Consider the following 23,279-nt stretch of genomic DNA (forward strand, 5'->3'; position numbering starts at 1 on the left):
TAGCTGCCTCCTCTGGTCAGGAAGTGAGATGTGACTGAGATCGATACCCTCATACAGATTGGGGGTGAGGGGCAGAGACGGTGATCATCTGTAGATACACGCTCTGAAAGGTACAATGACCTAAGTGATTCCCTCAATATTTATATGTAGGAGCTGAACTATATTCAAAAAGAGAGATCCTACTGAGTAATTTGACCTTTCCCACTCCACAGTGGCTTGACCTCAAATCCTGCTGGTATCACTTTGATGTTCCAATGTTTGTTTTTTGAAGAATTACTCACCTCATGACTAAGTTTAGATTCTGCTTTAAGTGCCTTTCTTGCGACACTCTGATACTTGCATTTTTAAAAAAAGTCATTCCTATTTCACAGCAGAAGAAATTACTGACTTATTACCCCGATAAACAGTATTTTTAAAAAAATCTATAAGAGAACTACATTTTTTTTTACAAAAACTTTCTGTTGGATCATCTCTAGTTTAGGGTCAGGATGTGAACTGTGCTGCTTTTGTACTTAAAAACAATTTGACTTCTAACATTACAGCGTCAAGGAAATCCCAAATATATGCTTTAAATTTTTATATTTTGTAAAGTGTGAAAATGTGTGTCTGTTCATAACGGGTCACGAGCAGATACATACTTGGGTCAGCAATACTTAGACAATACGTAATTCATAAATTATAGTTTGCTGATATTATGTATATGTTATATAATTGGTTCTTTTGTAATTTTTTTAAATTGCGGGTTTGAGTCCCACTCAAGAAACACGAAAACAAAATCCAGGCTGACACTCCAGTGCAGCACTGAGGGAGTGCTGCATTGTCGGAGGTGCTGTCTTTTCGATGAGACGTTAAACAGAGGCCCCATCTGCCCTCTCTGGTGGATATAAAAGATCCCACTGCACCATTTCAAAAGAAGCCCAGGAGTTCTCCCCGGTCGGTGTCCTGGCCAATATTTATCCCTCAACCAACATCACCTAAAACAGATTATCTGATCATTATTACATTGCTGTTTGTGGGGTCTTGCAGTGAGCAAATTTGCTGCCACGTTTCCTACATTACAACAGTGGCAACATTTCAAAAGTACTTCATTGGTGTAAAGCACTTTGGGACATACTGAGGTCGTGAAAGGTGCGCTAAAAATGCAAGTTCTTTCTTTCTTTGACTTTGCAGAAACTGAATCCAATTCATCAGGTAAGGTGCAAACTGTGAAATTTAAGGGCTTAACAAGCTGAAAATTAGCAGAGATGAGAAGATTGGCATCAATTGATACCTCAGTACTCTGAATTGGAGTAGTATCAGGTATTAGCTATCTGCTACTTAGCATCTAACTGTCTTACCTAGCTAGGCAGCTGGTACAAAGAAGCTAAACTGCTTTTCAACTGCTTAAAATGCGGTATTTTAGAAATATATTGAATCTGAGACCCCCAAGATTCAGGCAAACCTGCTGCAAAATTGGACATTCTTTTGATGGGGTTTTGACAGAGTAAATAAGGAGAAACTGTTTCCAGTGGCATGAGGGTCAGTAACCAAAGGACACAGATTTAAGGTAAGTGGCAAAAGAACCAGAGGGGAGATGAGGAATTTTTTTTTTAATGATGTGTTATGATCTGGAATGCACCGCCTGAAAGGGTGGTGGAAGCAGATTCAATAGTAACTTTCAAAAGGGAATTGGATAAATACTTGAAAAGGAAAAATTTGCATGGCTGTGGGGAAAGAATAAGGGTGTGGGACTAAGTGGATAGATCTTTCAAAGAGCCAGCACAGGCACAATGGGCCAAATGGCTTCTTTCTGTGCTGTATCATTCTATGATTCTATTCTCATGCTGCAGAATTCCAGGAGCTCTGGCTATAGTTATGATGATCACACTGTTAGTGTGCTTGGCAGGTTAACCATAAATAACTGCTATGCACAGCAGAAAACAAACTCAGCTTTGACTCTAACAAACTCCTTATAAACAGCAAGGTTACAAAGAAAATCACATAACCAATAAGGCCCCTCTATGCCAAATTACTGAAATAAAAATGTTATCTCCCCAGCAACATTTCAGAGATTATTCATTTGAATATGGAAGTTCAGTAAATGAAAACTTTTTTTTTTAAGAAGACACAAAACACACACATTACATGCCACCTTAATCTTCAAATTGTCAGTAGATGGAATTCCCTACCAGAAACAGTGATAACAGGATGAGGATAACTTTTCAAAGGATAAATATTTGAAAAAGATTTTTTTTTTGGAAGGGTATAAACCAGGGCTAAAAGGGTTAAATTATGAGGATAGGTTGGATAGACTGGGCTTGTATTCCCTTGAATACAGAAGATTAAGGGGTGATCTAATTGGAGTGTTTAAAATGATTAAAGGATGTGATCGGGTAGATGGAGAGAAACTCTTTCCTCTGGTGGGATAGTCCAGAACAAGGGGGCATAACCTTAAAATTGGAGCTAGGCCGTTCAGGGGTGATGTCAGGAAGCATTTCTTCACACAAAGGGTAGTGGAAATCTGGAACTCTCTCCCCCAAATAGTTGTTGAGGCTGGGGGTCAATTGAAAATTTCAAAACTGAGGTTGATGGATTTTTTTTTCGGTAAGGGTATTAAGGGTTACGGAACCAAGGCGGGTAGATGGAGTTAAGATACAGATCAGCCATGATCTAATTGAATGGCGGAACAGGCTCGAAGGGCTGAATGGCCTACTCCTGTTCCTGTAATGCTATGTTCCTATAAAAGGGGCTAAGTGGATAACTCTTTCAGAGACCTGACTGTGTGCTGTAAAATTCAATGATTCTAAAAGTTAATGCACAACCAAAACCCCCCTTCAACATATACTTTCCCACACGGTACACAAATTACCACTCCCTACTATTCAGATTTAGATCGCTAAATTCAGAAATTAATAGCGTTGCTTTGAGAAGGTAACCTTGAGATAAGGTGAAGCAGGTGAAATCAGCTCCTTACCTATAGGTGTACACTGGAACCCATCACCTTGATAGCCAGGGGAACACTGACAACTGAACGAGCCAGGTGTGTTATAGCACTGAGCGTATGGATGACATCTACTTGGCTGGCATTCATCAAGATCTTGAAAAAAAAAGAGATTTGCATAACTGAAGACATAGGAACAGGAGTAGATCATTCTGCCCCTCCAACCTGTTCCGCCATTCAATTAGATCATAGCTGATATGTATCTTAACTTCCATCTACCCGCCTTGGTTCTGTAACCCTTAATAGGCTTACCGAACAAAAATCTATCAATCTCAGTTTTGAAATTTTCAATTGACCCCCAGCCTCAACAGCTTTTTGGGGGAGAGTGTTCCAGATTTCCACTCCCCTTTGTGTGAAGAAGTGCTTCCTGGTATCATCCCTGAACAGCCTAGCTCTAATTTTAAGGTTATGCCCCCTTGTTCTGGATTCCCCCCACCAGAGGTAATAGTTTCTCTCTATCTACCCTATCAAATCCTTTCCTCATCTTAAACACTTCAATTAGATCACCCCTTAAACTTCGATACTCGAGAGAGTACAAACCGAGTCTAAGCAAATTGTCCTCATAATTTAACCTTTCTGGAGAATCAAAATGACTCAACAATACTGGGCCCTTTTCTCTTAAAACCTAGACATTTCAGTTTCCGTAGATGTAAATTAGCTCCAATTAGTATAGTACAAAAAAAAGTAACACTGCTGGCATAAATTTAATTCAGTTACAGCAACACTACTCTTGGCTGCTGTTAGTCAGAAAAAGTCCCACTTGACAATTTTTCAAAAAATTGGAACATAATTCCAGCCATATTTTGAGCTCTTCATAGAATCTTACAGCACAGAAGGAGGCCATTCGGCCCATCAGTCACCCGGTCCGGATGGGATACGTCCTAGGTTGCTGAGGGAAGTAAGGGTGGAAATTGCGGAGGTACCGGCCATAATCTTCCAAACATCCGTAGATACTGGGGTGGTGCCAGAGGACTGGAGAATTGCAAATGTTCAAAAAAGGGTGTAAGGATAAACCCAGCAACTGCAGGCCAGTCAGTTTAACCTCATTAGTGGGGAAACTTTTACAAACAATAATCCGGGACAGAATTAATAGTCACTTGGACGAGTGTGGATTGATTGGGGAAAGCCAGCACGGATTTGTTAAAAGGGGTACAGGAACAGGGAGATCTGGGGGTATATGTGCACAAATCGTTGAAGATGGCAGGGGAGGTTGAGAAAGCGGTTAAAAAAGCATATGATATCCTGGGCTTTATAAATAGAGGCATAGAGTACAAAAGTATGGAAGTCACGATGAATCTTTATAAAACACTGGTTTGGCCACAACTGGAGTATTGTGTCCAGTTCTGGGCACCACACTTTAGAAAAGATGTGAAGGCCTTAGAGAGGGTGCAGAAGAGATTTACTAGAATGATTCCAGGGAAGAGGGACGTTAGCTATGTGGATAGACTAGAGAAGCTGGGGTTGTTCTCCTTGGAACAGAGACGGTTGCGAGGAGATTTGATAGAGGTGTTTAAAATCATGAAGGGTCTAGACAGAGTAGATAGAGAGAAACTGTTCCCATTGGTAGAAGAGTCAAGAACCAGAGGACATAGATTTAAGGTGATTGGCAAAAGAACCAAAGGTGACATGAGGAAAAACTTTTTTTTTTAAATACACACAGCGAGTTGTTAGGATCTGGAATGCACTGCCCGAGGGGGTGGTGGAGGCAGATTCAATTATGGCCTTCAAAGGGGAACTGGATAAGTACTTGAAGGGAAAAAATTTGCAGGGCTACAGGGATAGGGTGGGCGAGTGGGACTAGCTGGATTGCTCTTGCATAGAGCCGGCGTGGACTCGATGGGCCGAATAGCCTCCTTCTGTGCTGTAAACCTTTCTATGATTCTATGCCTGTGCCAGCTCTTTGAAAGAGCTATACGATTAGTCCCACTCCCTTGTTCTTTCCCCATGGCCCTGCAAATTTTACCCCTTCAAGTATTTATCCAATTCCCTTTTAAAAGTTGCTATTCAATCTGCTTTCACCACCCTTTCAGGCAGATCATAACTTGCTGCGTTAATAAAAAGTTCTCCTCATCTCCCCTCTGGTTCTCTTGCCAATTATTTTAAATCTGCATCCTCTGGTTACCAATCTTCCTGCCAGTGGAAGCTGTTTCTCCTTATTTACTCTGTCAAAACCCCTCAATTTTGAACACTATTAAATCTCTCCTTAACTTTTTCTGCTTTAAGGAAAATAATCCCAGCTTCTCCAGTCTCTCCACATAATTGAAGTCTTTCATCCCTATCTTCTTTCCTATAAAACTATTCAGTTCCACTGGACCCATCTTTTATTTCTTTACTTGTCCCATTACCACCCCCTTTTGCCTTGCACCATCATTCCTTTTGTCATTTAATCACTCCTGCCCTCCACTCTATCCCAGACCTTCCCTTTTGTTCTTTCATCCCCTCCTCCCCCTTCTTTCCCTGGCTCTGTACTTGTGTATAAACTGTTAAATCTCTGACTTCTCCCAGTTCTGACGAAAAGTCATCGACCTGAAACGTGAACTCTGCTTTTCTCTCCACAGAGGCTGCCTGACCTGCTGAGTGTTTCCAGCACTTCCTGTTTTTATTTCAGATTTCCAGCATCCACAGTATTTTGCTTTTGTTCTGTTCAGTTCGATTTCGTTCAACTGCTTTGTGAATCTTTGAGCTTTTTATTGGGTTGCTAGCATTAATACACTGACATTGTTTCCTCTCATAGAATCCTTTATTAGCCACAAAAAGGTTATGCGAGAAGTGGCTTTGACAGCTCCCCTAAGGGTCTATTGCAGCAGAAACTGCACATGTCCAAAAACATTTTGGCACAATTTCCAGGACGACATGCATAACAATATCTGCCCCACCCCCCCCCCCCACCCCACAACCCCGTTCCTTGCACATCCCCCTCTTTGATTTATGCACGTATTGAGGAAGAATTTGACAAGAGCTTTATTAAAATCGATCGTTACATACCGACACAGGATTTTCCATCCCCAGAAAAACCAGCTAAACAGACACACATGAAGTCCGAGCCACCAGCGTAAATACAGCGAGCCCGGTCCGGAGAATCGCAGGTGTGGGTTCCCGTTTGGCAGGGATTGACGGAATGCTGGACAGCTGCAAGATTAAAAACAGGCAACACATTTTATTAACCATTGGGGTGGGGGATTTTTCTGCCCATCAACTTTAGCAAAACAAAAGTAGGCAACAAAGTACATTTATATAGCGCCTTTAACGTAGTAAAACGTCCCAAGGAGCTTCTTAGGAGTGTAATCAGACAAAAATTTGACTCCAAGCCACATAAGGAGTTATTGGGGCAGGTGACAAAAAGCTTGGTCTTAAACGAAGAGAGAGAAGTAATGAGGTGGAGAGGTTTAGGGGGGGAATTCCAGAGCTTAGGGCCGAGGTAGCTGAAGGCACGGCCACCAATGGTGAAGCGATGAAAATCGGGCAAGAGGTCAGAATTGGAGGAGTGCAGAATTCTTGGAGGAGTGCAGAATTCTTGGAGAGGTGTAGGGCTGGAGGAGGTTACAGAGATAAAGTAGGGCGAGGCTATGGAAGGATTTGCAGCGAAACTCCTTTATCCTGGTTTGTACTTTTTAAACTACAATTGGTGAAACAGCAGAAAACCTTCCCCCGGAAGATTTAAACGCTCTGTGGTAAGTTACAAAAGTGACTGCGGATACCAGATTGCTTGTAACACTTTTTCTACCAGTGTGCTGAAAAAACAAGATCCTTTTAAGGTCTTAAAAGTTATCAGTAAACCAAAATGCAGTCACTATTTTTTTTTCCACTGCAAGCTTTCTATTTTATACAAGACATGGTTTTGAATTTAAGTCAATGCTGCAACAATTGAGTATTGAAAGGGGGGATGGGGAGGAAATCTGCTTTGAGGGAAAAGAATCTGTTGGGCGACAAGAGCAACAAAACACAAAACTGCACCGGAAAACAACAAAGTATCGGACGCACAAGAGTCAAAGTGTATTTGAAGTTTTCCACCCACATTCAGGCATGGTTTCAGCAGCTGAAATCTGGTCATAATATGAACAGATTAAGACAGGAAGTCAGGGAACTGGCGGGGGTGAGGGGTCAGGGATCAGAAAGGCACGAACTGGGTCCAACAGTATATTACTTCAGAATCTGGCATTTTTACATTTGAACATTGGCCCAATCTACATGATGGTTTCACTCTTACACAAGCAGTTAACCAGTTTTATTAGTTTAATGTCCAAACGGCCAATTTTTTTTTTGCTGTGTTATCGTTCAACTAGGATTATTCAATGACTTAAATATTTTAGCTAACATTTCTGTTTATGTTCTTCAAGTACAAAACCCACAAATGCCAATTTAAACAACGACAAAAAATTGGCCAGCACTCCTCTCCTACTTTAAGGAAAAGGTCAGCTCCTTCTGTCCAGTTAACCCTGTCTTTACACTGCGCTGATGGTCTCGCTGGTTATAGTGAAACACCCGAGCTGTACAGACAAGATGGATCCAGCTTTCATCACCAGTCAGTGCACAGTTAGCTTAGCTCAGCTGGAGCAGAACGAGATGTGTGTCCGCCGACCTCAAAACCCCTGGGTTAGGAAGGGGGACCAAAAAAAGAACCAGGGTTCCCATTTCTAATTGCTCTCCAGTGGCCTATGCTGGAATGCGTGCCCAGAAAAAAGAAAAAAGGAAAAGAAAGATCTTGCATTTCTATTGCGCCTTTCATGACCTCAGGACGTCCCAAAGCGCTTCACAACCAATGAAATACTTTTGAAGTGCAGTCACTGTTGTAATGTAGGAAATGCGGCAGCCAATTTGCGCACAGCAAGGTCCCGCAAACAGCAATGTGATAATGACCAGATAATCTGTTTTAGGTGTTGGTTGAGGCATAAATATTGCCCAGGACACTGGGGAGAACTCCCCTGCTCTTCTTCGAATAGTACCATGGAATCTTTTATAATCACAGAATGGTTACAGCACAGGAGGCCAATCGGCCCATCGAGCCCATGCCGGCTTTTTGTTAAGCAGGGGGGGGGGGGGGGGGGGGGAGGGAAGGGAGAAGGAAAAATCCATTCTTTACCAGGGCCAATTTCAGCTTGGTTATTCTCTTTGATTTTTCACTTTTAAGTAAATATTTAACTCGCTACCGATTTCTTGATTGAACAGTTTTAATCTATTACAATATCAATGCAACTGAAGATATATTATAGCCAGTATTTGTTTTTAAAGGACCGAATTATTTTACTGTGGCTAAATGGTTTTGGCAGATTACATCTTAAGTCTCAACACTGCTCTGATGAGCTTCAATTTAAGCAGCTGAAACACATGACATAAGGTTTCAGGTCTGTGCATTTTGTTATGCATGGAGGCGGTGTTTGAACAGGATGAATCACAGGCTGCTGCCGATTTAAGTGGTGCCACACATCTGCCAGTCACAAGCGGGAGAGTGGTGATCAGGGTAAAATCAGAGCTCCTCGCACGTCTACTTCCTGCAACCCACGATCGAAGCTCTAATCAATGGTTTGACTCTAGGCTCAAAACCGCCAATCTTGGAAAACAGCCCAAAGGACGGTCTCTATTGCCAGAAATCTGGAAAATGGTTCATGCAGACAACCCGAGTTTATTTTTCCACAGCTGCAACGTAATCGGGGATCTGATGAGCAGGTGACAACGCCTAAAAGAATTGTACGTGGAACCTACACCCTAATAATAGAGTATGTCAAGGCCTTAGAGAGGGTGCAGAGGAGATTTACTAGAATGTACCAGGGATGAGGGACTTCAGTTATGTAGAGAGACTGGAGAAGCTGGGATTGTTCTCCTTAGAGCAGAGAAGGTTAAGGAGAGATTTAATAGAGGTGTTCATAATTATGAGGGGTTTTGATAAAGTAAATAAGGAGAAACCGTTTCCGGTGGCAGGAGGGTCAGTAACCAGAGGACACAGATTTAAAGTAATTGGCAAAAGAACCAGAGGGGAGATGTGGACTTTTTTTTTTAAACACAGCAAGTTGTTATGATCTGGAATGCACTGCCTGAAAGAGTGGTGGAAACAGATTCAATAGTAACTTTCAAAAGGGAATTGGATAAATACTGGAAGGGAAAAAATTTGCAGGGCTATGGGGAAAGAGCAGGGGAGTGGGACTAATTGGATAGCTCTACCTAAGAGCTGGCACAGGCACGATGGGCCAAATGGCCTCCTTCTGTGCTGTTAAGATTCTATAATATCAAGAATCAAGCATTGGGAAAGGAGCACTTATCCATGTCAGATTTGGGATTTTTCTTGTTTGCTGAGGAGTATTAGCTCCCTCACAACACTCTACAATCACCCACGGGCAGACACAGTACGAGGGTGCTGCAGTTGCAGGAAGTCAGTCATTACTGAGCAGTTCTCTGAACACTCTGGGGTGTTTTCACTACAGTGTGTTTTTGGCTTGCTATTCTCTAGCTTGCGGCAGGAGCACTCTGAGTAACGACAACTCCTAAGTTAGGAGCAAAGGGCAATCAGGTGGAACTGTTCAGCCAGAGGTCAATAGAGCAATGGAATAAGCAATCAGGGAAGGTAACTGAAGGGGACCGAAGTATAAATCCATCCCTGGAGAGAGAAAGGATTTAAGAATACAGCGAGACGTTATAAACAGGGAGAGAGGGTTGTTGGGTCTTCTCGTGTTCCTGAAGACTCGTGTTCAAACATGATCACTGAATGAAGGGATGCATCAGTGATGCTCTAATTAGGTCTGTAGATCAATTTTCTCATTCCATGAACAGAGAGAATCTATTCAATTCTGTAAAGTTACAAGGAGTAGAAACAAGACTCTTCCAACAAGGGTTTTGATAGAGTTAATAAGGAGAACTTGTTTCCACTGGCAGGAGGGTCGGTAACCAGAGGACATAGATTTAAGATAATTGGCAAAAGATCCAGAGAGGAGATGAGGAGAATTTTTTTTTATGCAGCGAGTTGAATGATCTGGAATGCACTGCCTTTAAGGGTGGTGGAAGCAGATTCAATAGTAACTTTCAAAAGGGAATTGGATATATACTTGAAGGGGATAAGATTTGCAGAATGGCCTCCTTCTGTGATGTATGATTCTATGTTTCTAACAATTCATTTACAATGAAAAAAGGTAATTAAAATGGAACAGATTTTTCATTTCAACTGCATTAAAAAAAATGTTAAACCCAAAGAGTTTTCTAAATGAGTCTTAGTAAACACTGAATACAAAAAAGACATCGTACTGAACAGGTAGAACTTACCCACACAGGTCCGCCCATCATCTGCAAATTGATAGCCTGCGAAACATTCACATCGGAAAGTTCCTGGCTGATTATTACAGACGGCATAGTTTCCACAAATGGAATGGTTCTCTCTGCATTCATCAACATCTGCAGGGTGAGAACAGTGGGAAGAACTTTATCGAGCTGGAACCAAGGAGCATAGTTACTACTTAACTGAGCAATAATAAAAAAAAACACCCATTAACAGTTCAGCCCAGTTTACTGAGGTCAATTTATTTCTCATCCCATTGAAGTTTGCCTTACTTAAATCTAAAACCTTGATTTGTGAACACTTCCTCCTCCCTCACCTACATCAACAACAAAAACTTGCATTTATATAGACCTTTAACGTAGTAAAACATCCCAAGGCGCTTCACAGGGGCGATTATCAAACAAAATTTGACACTGAGCCATGTAAGGAGATATTAAGACAGGTGACCAAAAGCTTGGTCAAAGAGGTAGGTTTTAAGGAGCGTCTTAAAGGAGAAGAGGTAGAGAGGTGGAGAGGTTTAGGGAGGGAATTCCAGAGCTTAGGGTCCAGGCAGCTGAAGGCACGGTCGCTAATGGTGGAATGATTAAAATCGGGAATGCGCAAGAGGCTAGGATAGACTAGGGACATTTTTCTATGTTAAAGGCGCTATAAAAATGCAGTTTGTTGTTATGTGGAATTGGGCGTCAATTTATTACTCGACTGCAAGCAACATTTTTATTTCACATCCTCCGCTCTGAGGAGTTTATCCTCACAAAACTCCTCAAACCCCCAGCTTCGCAGATTCCCATCTGTTCGTGGCTGTCAAACAATATTATTTGGTATCAGTTTGTATTAAAAAAGAAGTTACAGAATTCAATACTGCTTTCAAAATGCTGCAATTCAAACCTTACATAACAGAAAAAGTGCATCTGAAATCATTGAAGCATTTATCAGTGAACCATACGACAAATGGGAAACAAGTTAAAGGCGCTATACGCAAGTTTGCAGATGACACCAAGATTGGTGGCATTGTGGACAGTGAAGAAGGTTATCGAGGATTGCAATGGGATCTTGATAAATTGGGCCAGTGGGCCGATGAATGGCAGATGGAGTTTAATTTAGATAAATGTGAGGTGCTGCATTTTGGTAGATCGAATCGGGCCAGGACCTACTCCGTTAATGGTAGGGCGTTGGGGAGAGTTATAGAACAAAGAGATCTGGGAGTACAGGTTCATAGCTCCTTGAAAGTGGAGTCACAGGTGGATAGGGTGGTGAAGAAGGCAATCAGCATGCTTGGTTTCATTGGTCAGAACATTGAATACAGGAGTTGGGATGTCTTGTTGAAGTTGTACAAGACATTAGTAGGGCCACACTTGGAATACTGTGTACAGTTTTGGTCACCTATTATAGAAAGGACATTATTAAACTAGAAAGAGTGCAGAAAAGATTTACTAGGATGCTACCGGGACTTGATGGTTTGACTTATAGGGAGAGGTTGGATAGACTGAGACTTTTTTCCCTGGAGAGTAGGAGGTTTAGGGGTGATCTTATAGAAGTCTATAAAATAATGAGGGGCATAGATAAGGTAGATAGTCAAAATCCTTTCCCAAAGGTAGGGGAGTCTATAACGAGGGGGCATAGATTTAAGGTGAGAGGGGAGAGATACAAAAGGGTCCAGAGGGGCAATTTTTTCACTCAAAGGGTGGTGAGTGTCTGGAACAAGCTGCCAGAGGCAGTAGTAGAGGCAGGTACAATTTTGTCTTTTAAAAAGCATTTGGACAGTTACATGGGTAAGATGGGTATAGAGGGATATGGGCCAAGTGCAGGCAATTGGGACTAGCTTAGTGGGAGAAACTGCGCGACATGGACATGTTGGGCCGAAGGGCCTGTTTCCATGTTGTAAACTTCTATGATTCTAAGTGGGTACGGTAGCATAGTGGTTATGTTACTGGACTAGTAATCCAGAGGCCTGGACTAATAATCCAGAGTCATGAATTCAAATCCCGCCACGGCAGCTGGGGAATTTAAATTCAATTAATTAAATAAAATCTGGAATTAAAATACTAGTATCAGTAATGGTGGCCATGAAACTACCGGATTGTCGTAAAAACCCATCTGGTTCACTAATGTCCTTTAGAGAAAAAAAACTGCCGTCCTTACCCAGTCTGGCCGATATGTGACTCCAGACCCACAACAATGTGGTTGATTCTGAACTGCCCTCTGAAATGGCTGAGCAAGCCACTCAGTTGTAAAATCTCGCGAAAAAAAGTCATAATAAGAATAAAACCGGACGGACCACCCGGCATCAGACCACTAGGCACCGGACACGACAAAGTCAAACCAAGCCCAGTCGACCCTGCAAAGTCCTCCTCACGAACATCTGGGGACTTGTGCCAAAATTGGGAGAGCTGTCCCACAGACTAGTCAAGCAACAGCCTGACATAGCCATACTCACAGAATCATATCGTTCAGCAAACATCCCAGACTCTTCCATCACCATCCCTGGGGATGTCCTGTCCCACCGGCAGGACAGACCCACCAGAGGTGGCGGTACAGTGGTATACAGTCAGGAGGGAGTGGCCCTGGGAGTCCTCAACATTGACTCCGGACCCCATGAAATCTCATGGCATCAGGTCAAACATGGGCAAGGAAACCTCCTGCTGATTACCACCTACTGCCCTCCCTTAGCTGATGAATCAATCCTCCTCCATGGGTGGGGGACTTAAAGAGTGGCACCACAACTGACCGAGCTGGCCGAGTCCTGAAGGACATAGCTGCCAGACTGGGCCTGCGGCAGGTGGTGAGCGAACCAACATGAGGGAAAAACCTACTTGACCTCGTCCTCACCAATCTACCTGTCGCAGATGCATCTGTCCATGACAGTATTGGTAGGAGTGACCACCGCACAGTCCTCGTGGAGATGAAGTCCCGTCTTCGCACTGAGGATACCATCCAACGTGTTTTGTGGCACTGCCACCGTGCTAAATGGGATAGATTCAGAGCAGATCGAGCAACTCAAAACTGGGCATCCATGAGGCATTGTAGGCCATCAGCAGCAGCAGAATTGTATTCCAGCACAATTTGTAATCTCATGGCCCAGCATATTCCTCATTCCACCATTACCAACAAGCCAGGGGATCAACCCTGGTTCAATGAGGAATGTAGAAGAGCATACCAGGAGCAGCACCAGGCATACCTAAAAATGAGGTGCCAGTCTGGTGAAGCTACAACTCAGGACTACATGCATGCTAAACAGCGGAAGCAACATGCTATAGACAGAGCTGAGCGATTCCACAACCAACGGATCAGATCAACACTCTGCAGTCCTGCCACATCCAGTCGTGAATGGTGGTGGACAATTAAACAACTAACGGGAGGAGGCGGCTCTACAAACATCCCCATCCTCACTGATGGCGGAGTCCAGCACGTGAGTGCAAAAGACAAGGCTGAAGCGTTTGCAACCATCTTCAGCCAGAAGGGCCGAGTGGATGATCCATCTCGGCCTCCTCCCGATATCCCCACCGTCACAGAAGCCAGTCTTCAGCCAATTCGATTCACTCCACGTGATATCAAGAAACGGCTGAGTGCACTGGATACAGCAAAGGCTATGGGCCCCGACAACATCCCGGCTGTAGTGCTGAAGAATTGTGCTCCAGAACTAGCTGGGCCTCTAGCCAAGCTGTTCCAGTACAGCTACAACACTGGCATCTACCCAACAATGTGGAAGATTGCCCAGGTATGCCCTGTCCACAAAAAGCAGGACAAATCCAATCCGGCCAGTTACCACCCCATCAGTCTACTCTCAATCATCAGCAAAGTGATGGAAGGTGTCGTCGACAGTGCTATCAAGCGGCACTTACTCACCAATAACCTGCTCAACGATGCTCAGTTTGGATTCCGCCAGGACCACTCGGCTCCAGACCTCATTACAGCCTTGGTCCAAACATGGACAAAAGAGCTGAATCTCAGAGGTGAGGTGAGAGTGACTGCCCTTGACATCAAGGCAGCATTTGACCGAGTGTGGCACCAAGGAGCCCCAGTAAAATTGAAGTAAATGGAAATCAGGGGGAAAACTCTCCAATGGCTGGAGTCATACCTAGCACAAAGGAAGATGGGAGTGGTTGTTGGAGGCCAATCATCTCAGCCCCAGGGCATTGCTGCAGGAGTTCCTCAGGGCAGTGTCCGAGGCCCAACCATCTTCAGCTGCTTCATCAATGACCTTCCCTCCATCATAAGGTCAGAAATGGGATTGTTCGCTGATGATTGCACAGTGTTCAGTTCCATTCACAACCCCTCAAATAATGAAGCAGTGCGAGCCCGCATGCAACAAGACCTGGAAAACATCCAGGCTTGGGCTGATAAGTGGCAAGTAACATTCGTGCCAGACAAGTGCCAGGCAATGACCATCTCCAACAAGAGAGAGTCTAACCACCTCCCGTTGACATTCAAAGGCATTACCATCGCAGAATCCCCCACCATCAACATCCTGGGGGTCACCATTGACCAGAAACTTAACTGGACCAGCCATATAAATACTGTGGCTACAAGAGCAGGTCACAGGCTGGGTATTCTGCCGCGAGTGACTCACCTCCTGACTCCCCAAAGCCTTTCCACCATCTACAAGGCACAAGTCAGGAGTGTGATGGAATACTCTCCACTTGCCTGGACGAGTGCAGCTCCAACAACACTGAAGAAGCTCGACACCATCCAGGACAAAGCAGCCCGCTTGATTGGCACCCCATCCACCATCCTAAACATTCACTCCCTTCACCACCTTCGCACAGTGGCTGCAGTGTGTACCATCCACAGGATGCACTGCAGCAACTCACCAAGGCTTCTTCGACAGCACCTCCCAAACCCACGACCTCTCCCATCTAGAAGGACAAGAGCAGCAGGCACATGGGAACAACATCACCTGCACGTTCCCATCCAAGTCACACACCATCCCGACTTGGAAATATATCGCCGTTCCTTCATCGTCGCTGGGTCAAAATCCTGGAACTCCCTTCCTAACAGCACTGTCGGAGAACCTTCATCACACGGACTGCAGCGGTTCAAGAAGGCGGCTCACCACCACCGTCTCAAGGGCAATTAGGGATGAGCAATAAATGCCGGCCTCGCCAGCGACGCCCACATCCCATGAACGAATAAAAAAGTTATAATTTCAATCCCCCTCCCCATTAAAGATGCGTCTAGGCTGCTCCGCACCATATATCACTCCTTATCTAAGACTGCCAGGCCACTCCTGTGTTTCTGGTAGTTTTACCTCTGCAAGGGGCAATCGAGATAGAATCATGCTGTCCAGGAGGCACCTCACATTCCCTGCAGGAAAAATTTCCATTCTGTTCGGCTTAAGGTAAATGTAGCTATCTGTTTTAAAAACTGAACAAAACATTTCCAGGACAGAAGATAGAGTTACACAGAATTTCACAGCACAGAAACATGCCATTAGGCCCAACTGGTCAATGCCGGTATTTATGCTCCACACGAGCCTCCTCCCACCTTACTTCATCTAACCCTATCAGCATATCCTTTTATTCCTTTATTCCTCATGTGTTTATCCAGCTTCCCCTTAAATGCATTATAACAAATCATTGTTTTTTTTTTAAACTTCGTCTGAACAAAAGGAATTGAACAGATTCTATCCTCCCCACAATTCACAACTCCAGACCGTCCTCACAATATCTCGAAAATGAGATCCACAATTATTCTGGTTTGAGCTTGTACGGACATGTATCACAAATAATGAGATCAGAAATCTCACACCTGCTTCAGCTTCTAGGACTCCTCCAGGATAAAATGCTGCTCCTTTGCCTTTCATTTACCCTGTACTTCAGTCCTGGAGCAGGCCAGAGTGGGCACGTTGACTGCAAAAGGCTAGCCATTAACAGAAACAAGTGGGCTTACTGGAGTCTGAAAACACGACCAATGCATTACATAGAATTAACAGCATACAGCTACTCAGATCAACTGGTTTATGCCAGTGTTTATGCTCCACACGAGCCTCCTCCCTCCCTACTTCATCTCATCCTATCAGCAAATCCTTCTCTTCCTTTATCCCTCGTGTTTATCTAGCTCCCCCCTAAATGCATCTGTGCTATTCGCTTCAACCACCCCATGCACTAGTGAGTTCCATGTTCTCACCATTCTCTGAGTAGAGATTTCTCCTGAATTCCTGATTGGATTGATTAGTGACTGTCTTATATTTATGGCCCCTAGTTTTGGACTCCCCCACAAGTGGAAACATTTTCTCTACAACTACCGTAGCAAACCCTTTCATAATTTTAAAAACCTCTATCAGGTCACCCTCAGCCTTCTCTTTTCTAGAGAAAGGAGCCCCAGCCAGTTAATTTTTCCTGACAGGTATAATCTCTCAGTTCTGGTATCATCCTTGTGAATTTATTTTGCACCTTCTCCAGTGCCTCAATATCCTTTTTGTAATATGGAGATTTATGTTTATTATTACCCTTATGTTTAATTATGCTTGGGAATCTCATGGGACAAATATTTATTTGAAGGGATTTGATTTGTGCACAGAGTCTGACTAGAACAGCGGCACCAAAACCAACGCCACTGCTTCTTGATCCTTCCTGACATCATCAACAATTGGTATTATGGTCTATCCCCATTTAAAACTTCAGCGTATACAATTATTCTAAATTTTCTCTCTTAAAAAGACATCGTAACCTCTTCAACCCACTGGCAGAATTCACCCCAAAGACAACAACAACTTGCATTTATATAACTCCTTTAACGGAGTAAAACGTCCCGAGGCGGTTCGTAGGAGCGTAATCAGACAGAATTTGACACCGAGCCACATAAGGAGATGTTAGGTCAGGTGACCAAAAGCTTGGCAAAGAGGTAGGTTTTAAGGAGCGTCTTAAAGGAGAAGAGAGAGGTAGAGGGGTGGAGAGGTTTAGGGAGGGAATTCCAGAGCTTAGGGCCTAGGCAGCTGAAGGCACGGCCACCAATGGTGGAGCGCTGAAAATCGGGGATTCACAAGCGGCCAGAATCGGAGAAGCGCACAGATCTTGGAGGGTTGTAGGGCCGGAGGAGGTTACAGAGATAGGGAGGGGGTGAGGCCATGGAGGGATTTGAAAACAAGGATGAGAGTTTTAAAATTGAGGCGTTGCCGGACCGGGAGCCAATGTAGGTCAGCGAGCACAGTGGGTGATGGGTGAATGGGACTTGGTGCGAGTTAGGATACAGGCAGCAGAGTTTTGGGTGAGCTCAAGTTTACAGAGGGTGCAAAGTGGGAGGCCGGCCAGGAGAGCATTGGAATAATCGAGTCTGGAGGTATCACAGACATGGATGAAGACCTCAGACACAGGATGTGTAACTGATCACAGTTAATATGCACCTTTCATGCGACTGGATGGATTGCTGCACTAAGCGTATGGCCTGTTGATGCCCCGATTGGTTCAGTGGGTAAATGCAGACAATGGCTTCGGGTCTTCCCCATGTTTAATTGGAGGAAATTTCTATTCATCCAGAACTGGATATCGGAGAAGCAATGTGACAAATCAGAGGCAGTGGAGGGGTCGAGAGAGGTGGTGGTGGGGTAGAGCTGGATGTCGTCAGCGCACATGTGGAAACTGATGTCGTAAAATCAGCAAGAAGTCTTCCTCCCAATCTCTACTGAGTAGTGTCCACTAACAATGAGTATGTGGACATTGTGCAAGGCAGGTCTGGAGGGTGGTTGTGACATCCCTGTCCCTTTCTGGACTCACGCATGAATGACCACTTAGCTGAGTCACCATCTCGTAAAAGACCTTTAGGAGAAGGTACAGTTCTATGGGAGCCAATGTACAGTTCAATGGAAGCACTCTGGTACTGCATTCAAGAATTTCTCTGAACAGTTGCATTCTCTATAATATGCTGTTACTGTAAGTCAGTTTGAAAAGCTGCAATATATGCAACAATGAAGAAAGAATACAACAGCTCCTCACTATAATAGATCGTACATTGTGTTCAGCTCCCTCATCAACAGAGAAACCCACACAAAATCCACACTTCTTTGCCCAGAGAGTGGTTGGAATGTGGAACTCGCTGCCACAAGGAGTAGTTGAGGCGAATAACATAGATGCATTTAAGGGGAAGCTAATTAAGTACATGAGGGAGAAAGGAATAGAAGGATATACTGATAGGGTGAGATGAAGTAGGGAGGAGACTCGTGTGGAGCATGGACATGTTGGGCCGAATGGCCAGATTTTGTGCTGTACATTCTAGGTAATTCTATGAAAATGTCCACCAGCATTCGGTATGGCTCCCAATATATGGGCTGCGGGGGGGGGGGGGGGGGGGTTAAGTCTGGTTCTAGCCAGCTTTACAGATGAACATAAGCAGAAATTTGAGAGCAAGTTGCAGCCTGTTTTACCGCCAGTCATTCTCATACCATAGCACGTTCGGCCGTCACCATAAAAGCCAGCGGAACATTCACAAGTGAACCGATTTCCCTGTTCTGGCCGGCAAGCTGCGTTGGTGTCACATCCATGGGCTCCGGTATAGCACGGGTTCTGGTTCACGGTACTCGAGTCATCTATCAAACAGGAGAGAATTAGAATTCCATTTTAAATTAGCGTTCACATATACCCCTTGATCTCCCACCTGTTCAGCAGAAAAACAATAAAATGTATTATTGTGCTGCTTATTTCACTTAAGCTGAACAATTTGTTCAGGTTAAACATCCCTTCCAACAGATTGTTACATCCATTCCTTTCGTGACAATTGATGTAGAATAACGCACCATTCAGCTGTGCTCTTCCAATCAACAACTTGCATAGATACAGCGCCTTTAACGTAGTAAAACGTCCCACAGTGCTTCACAGAAGAATAATCAGACAAAATTTGACACCGAGCCACGTAAGGAGATATTAGGACAGGTGACCAAAAGCTTGGGCAAAGAGGTAGATTTTAAGAAGTATTTTAAAGGAGAGGTAGAGAGATAGAGAGGCAGAGAGGTTTAGAGAGGGAATTCCAGAGCTTAGGGCCTAGGCAGCTGAAGGCACAGCCGCCAATGGAGGGGCAATGAAAATCGGAGAATTGCAAGAGGCCACAAATAACCAGGCTGGTTTCACTACATTTTGTTTGAACCCCTGCAACTTACTGGTAAAATGGTAATTTAGAGTAACTAAAATTCTGATCTAATTGTTCTCAACAATGTTTTGCTGAAATAAAAGCTTCCTTTTCCTTAATGACCATAAAAACCCTCAAGGCAACTTTGCAGGACACCCACTCAGGGCCCCTTAATGACTTGTCCAACCTGCCTCTTACAAGGTTTACATGCTTGAAACAAAACATGCTGTGGAATAAAAGGCTGCTCACAGCATGTAAAGCGAGCTTGTCTTATGCAAACCCCAAGTTCACAGCAGTTCTTGGGACAGAAAAGAATCAATTTAATAGGAAAAGAAGATAGAGTAATTAAAGTTTATAGCTTTAAATGCAAGCTTTGTTGCACATTCAGACTCCTTACAGAAAGAAAAAAAAGCATTTATATTGCACCTTTCACCATCTCAGGATGTCCCAAAGCGCTTTACAGCCAATAAATTACTTTTGACGTGTAATCACTGTTGTAATGGAGGAAACGTGGCAGCCAATTTGCGCACAGCAAGATCCCACAAACAGCAATGTGATAATGACTAGATAATCTGTTTTAGGTGTTAGTTGAGGGATAAATATTGGCCAGGACACCGGGGAGAACTCCCCTGCTCTTCTTCAAAATAATGGCAGTGGGATCTTTTACGTCCACCTGAGGGGTCAGCCCACGGGGCCCTCGGTTTAACGTCTCATCTGAAAGACGGCACCTCCGACAGTGCAGCACTCCCTCAGTACTGGCCCTGGGTGTGTCAGTCTGGAATATGTACTCAAGTCTCTGGAGTGGGAGTTGAATACACAACCTTCTGACTCAGTAGGTGAGAGTGTTACTCACTGAGCCACGGCTGACAGAGTTTGCCTCCTTCACATTGTTGGGAGGACCACATTGCCAACTCTTCACTACCAATATAAAAACTCTGTAAACTCTGTCTGCAGTGTCCAGAAGTACTGCAGCACAAACCTTAGCTGGAATGGAACCTTCCCGTCAAAGAGGGATCACAGTTCCAGCGATAGGAATTTACGACACTTTGAATATTCATTACTTGCTTTATCTTCCACCACTGAATAATTGAAGCTCTCGCTGGAAGCCAAGTGGGTTTCTGTAAGGGTTACTGTTATGATAAAACAGGGCATTTTTGAAATAGTTTTGAGTTTTCCATTATTCTTGAACAAGCAGACATGTGAAGACCAGATCAGTGGGAGGAATACATGAAATCTGCTCGTTAACTATAAAACCTCAAAGTGAGCTACAATGCTGAAAAAAACTCAGGAGACTGGAATGCTCTCACTCTACCACATGCAAATGTGGCTCACAAAGCACGAAGAAATTCGGGAGAAGTGTTTCAAAGGTGTGCAAGCAGCAGGAACAACTTCCACCAGAACTTCCTGTGCATTGGTACACTGCTAATAAGAAAGACTTGCATTTATACAGTGCCTTTTATGATCCCAGGACATCCCAAAGCGCTTTACTTTTGAACTATAGTCACTGTTGTAATGTAGGAAATGCGGCAGCCAATTTGCGCACAGCAAGATCCCACAAAAATGCTGAACAAATATTTTGTTTCAGTCTTTACGGTAGAGGACACTAAGAATATCCCAACACTGGAAAAACAGGGGGCTCCAAGGGGGGAGGAGCTAAATACGATTAAAATCACTAAGGAATTGGTACTCAGTAAATTAATGGGACTCAAGGCGGATAAATCCCCTGGACCTCATGGCTTACATCTTAGGGTCTTGAGGGAAGTGGCAGTAGGGATTGTGAATGCTTTGGTAATAATTTTCCAAAATTCTCTGGACTCGGCAAAGGTCCCGGCAGATTGGAAAACTGCTAATGTAACACCCTTATTTAAAAAGGGTAGTAGGCAGAAGGCTGGAAATTATAGACCAGTTAGCCTAACATCTGTGGTGGGTAAAATTTTGGAGTCTATTATTAAGGAGACAGTAGCGGAACATTTGGATAAACATAATTTAATAGGCAAAGTCAGCATGGCTTTACGAAGGGGAAGTCATGTCTGACAAATTTGCTTGAGTTCTTTGAGGACATAATGTACAGGGTGGATAAAGGGGAACCAGTGGACGTAGTGTATTTAGACTTCCAGAAGGCATTCGACAAGGTGCCACATAAAAGATTATTGCTCAAGATAAAGAATCACTGGATTGGGGGTAATATTCTGGCATGGGTGGAGGATTGGTTATCTAACAGGAAGCAGAGAGTTGGGATAAATGGTTCATTCTCGGACTGGCAACCAGTAGCCAGTGGTGTTCCGCAGGGGTCGGTGCTGGGTCCCCAACTCTTTACAATCTATATTAACGATTTGGAGGAGGGGACCGAGTGTAACATATCAAAGTTTGCAGATGATACAAAGATGGGAGGGAAAGTAGAGAGTGAGGAGGACATAAAAAACCTACAAGGGGATATAGACAGGCTGGGTGAGTGGGCGGAGATTTGGCAGGTGCAATACAATATTGGAAAATGTGAGGTTATGCACTTTGGCAGGAAAAATCAAAGAGCAAGCTATTATCTTAATGGCAAGAAACTGGAAAGTACTGCAGTACAAAGGGATCTGGGGGTCCGAGTGCAAGAAAATCAAAAAGTTAGTATGCAGGTGCAGCAGGTGATCAAGAAGGCCAACGGAATGTTGGCTTTTATTGCTAGGGGGATAGAATATAAAAACAGGGAGGTATTGCTGCAGTTATATAAGGTATTGGTGAGACCGCACCTGGAATACTGCATACAGTTTTGGTGTCCACACTTAAGAAAAGACATACTTGCTCTCGAGGCAGTACAAAGAAGGTTCACTCGGTTAATCCCGGGGATGAGGGGGCGGACATATGAGGAGAGGTTGAGTAGATTGGGACTCTACTCATTGGAGTTCAGAAGAATGAGAGGCGATCTTATTGAAACATATAAGATTGTGAAGGGGCTTGATCGGGTGGATGCGGTAAGGATGTTCCCAAGGATGGGTGAAACTAGAACTAGGGGGCATAATCTTAGAATAAGGGGCTGCTCTTTCAAAACTGAGATGAGGAGAAACTTCTTCACTCAGAGGGTGGTAGGTCTGTGGAATTTGCTGCCCCAGGAAGCTGTGGAAGCTACATCATTAAATAAATTTAAAACAGAAATAGACAGTTTCCTAGAAGTAAAGGGGATTAGGGGTTACGGGGAGCGGGCAGGAAATTGGACATGAATTTAGATTTGAGGTTAGGATCAGATCAGCCATGATCTTATTGAATGGCGGAGCAGGCTCGAGGGGCCGATTGGCCTACTCCTGCTCCTATTTCTTATGTTCTTATGTTCTTACAAACAGTCTCACAAATGAAGTACTTTTGAAGTGTAGAGACTGTTGTAATGTAGGGAAATGCGTTAGCCAATTTATGCGCAGCAAGGTCTAAAAGTACAATTCAAAAGTACTTCACTGGCTGTGAAGCACTATGGGACATCCTGAGGTCCTGAAAGGTGTAATAGAAATACAAGTCTTTCTTTTTTTAAAAAACAAAAAGGCATCAAATATAAAATAACAACCAGGCTGGAATCGGCCCTCACTCCATGTCTGACGCACATTCATTGGCATCTAGCAACCTCAGATGGAATCAGGAGTGGCAATCTTTATAAAATGAAGACCTCAAATTGAACGCTGACTAGTTATAACCTAGAACAGCTAAAGTTTGCGCATTGATCTAAGGAACATTCTGTAAAACAGAAACTTCCGCACCTTCTGGGTCAAAAAAAATTGACACCCAACCCTACAACCCTCTGAGATCTCTGCGCTCCTCCAATTCTGGCCTTCTCCGCATTCCCGATTTTCATCGCTCCACCATTGGCGGCCGTGCCTTCAGCTGCCTAGGCCCTAAACTCTGGAATTCCCTCCCAAAATCTCTCTGTCTCTCTCTCCTCTTTTAAGACATTCCTTAAAACTTACCTCTTTGACCAAGCTTTTGGTCACTTGTCCTAATATCTCCTTATGT

The 23,279-nt window shown here is 43.8% G+C and overlaps 1 protein-coding gene across 1 annotated transcript in view; it reads right to left on the reverse strand.

Annotated features, from left to right (window-relative positions):
• Positions 1-23,279, reverse strand: part of nid1a (nidogen 1a) — an 85,949-nt gene that overhangs the window by 27,903 nt on the left and 34,767 nt on the right. Inside the window, exons 9-12 of the mRNA XM_067984134.1 lie at positions 18,616-18,759; positions 10,229-10,357; positions 5,966-6,109; positions 2,954-3,076 (exon numbers count right to left, since the gene is read on the reverse strand). Coding sequence (XP_067840235.1) covers positions 2,954-3,076; positions 5,966-6,109; positions 10,229-10,357; positions 18,616-18,759 — 540 coding nt within the window. The remainder of the gene's footprint in view (positions 1-2,953; positions 3,077-5,965; positions 6,110-10,228; positions 10,358-18,615; positions 18,760-23,279) is intronic.

This window comes from Heptranchias perlo, chromosome 5 (assembly GCF_035084215.1).
Source record: "Heptranchias perlo isolate sHepPer1 chromosome 5, sHepPer1.hap1, whole genome shotgun sequence".
Taxonomy (NCBI): Eukaryota; Metazoa; Chordata; class Chondrichthyes; order Hexanchiformes; family Hexanchidae; genus Heptranchias; species Heptranchias perlo.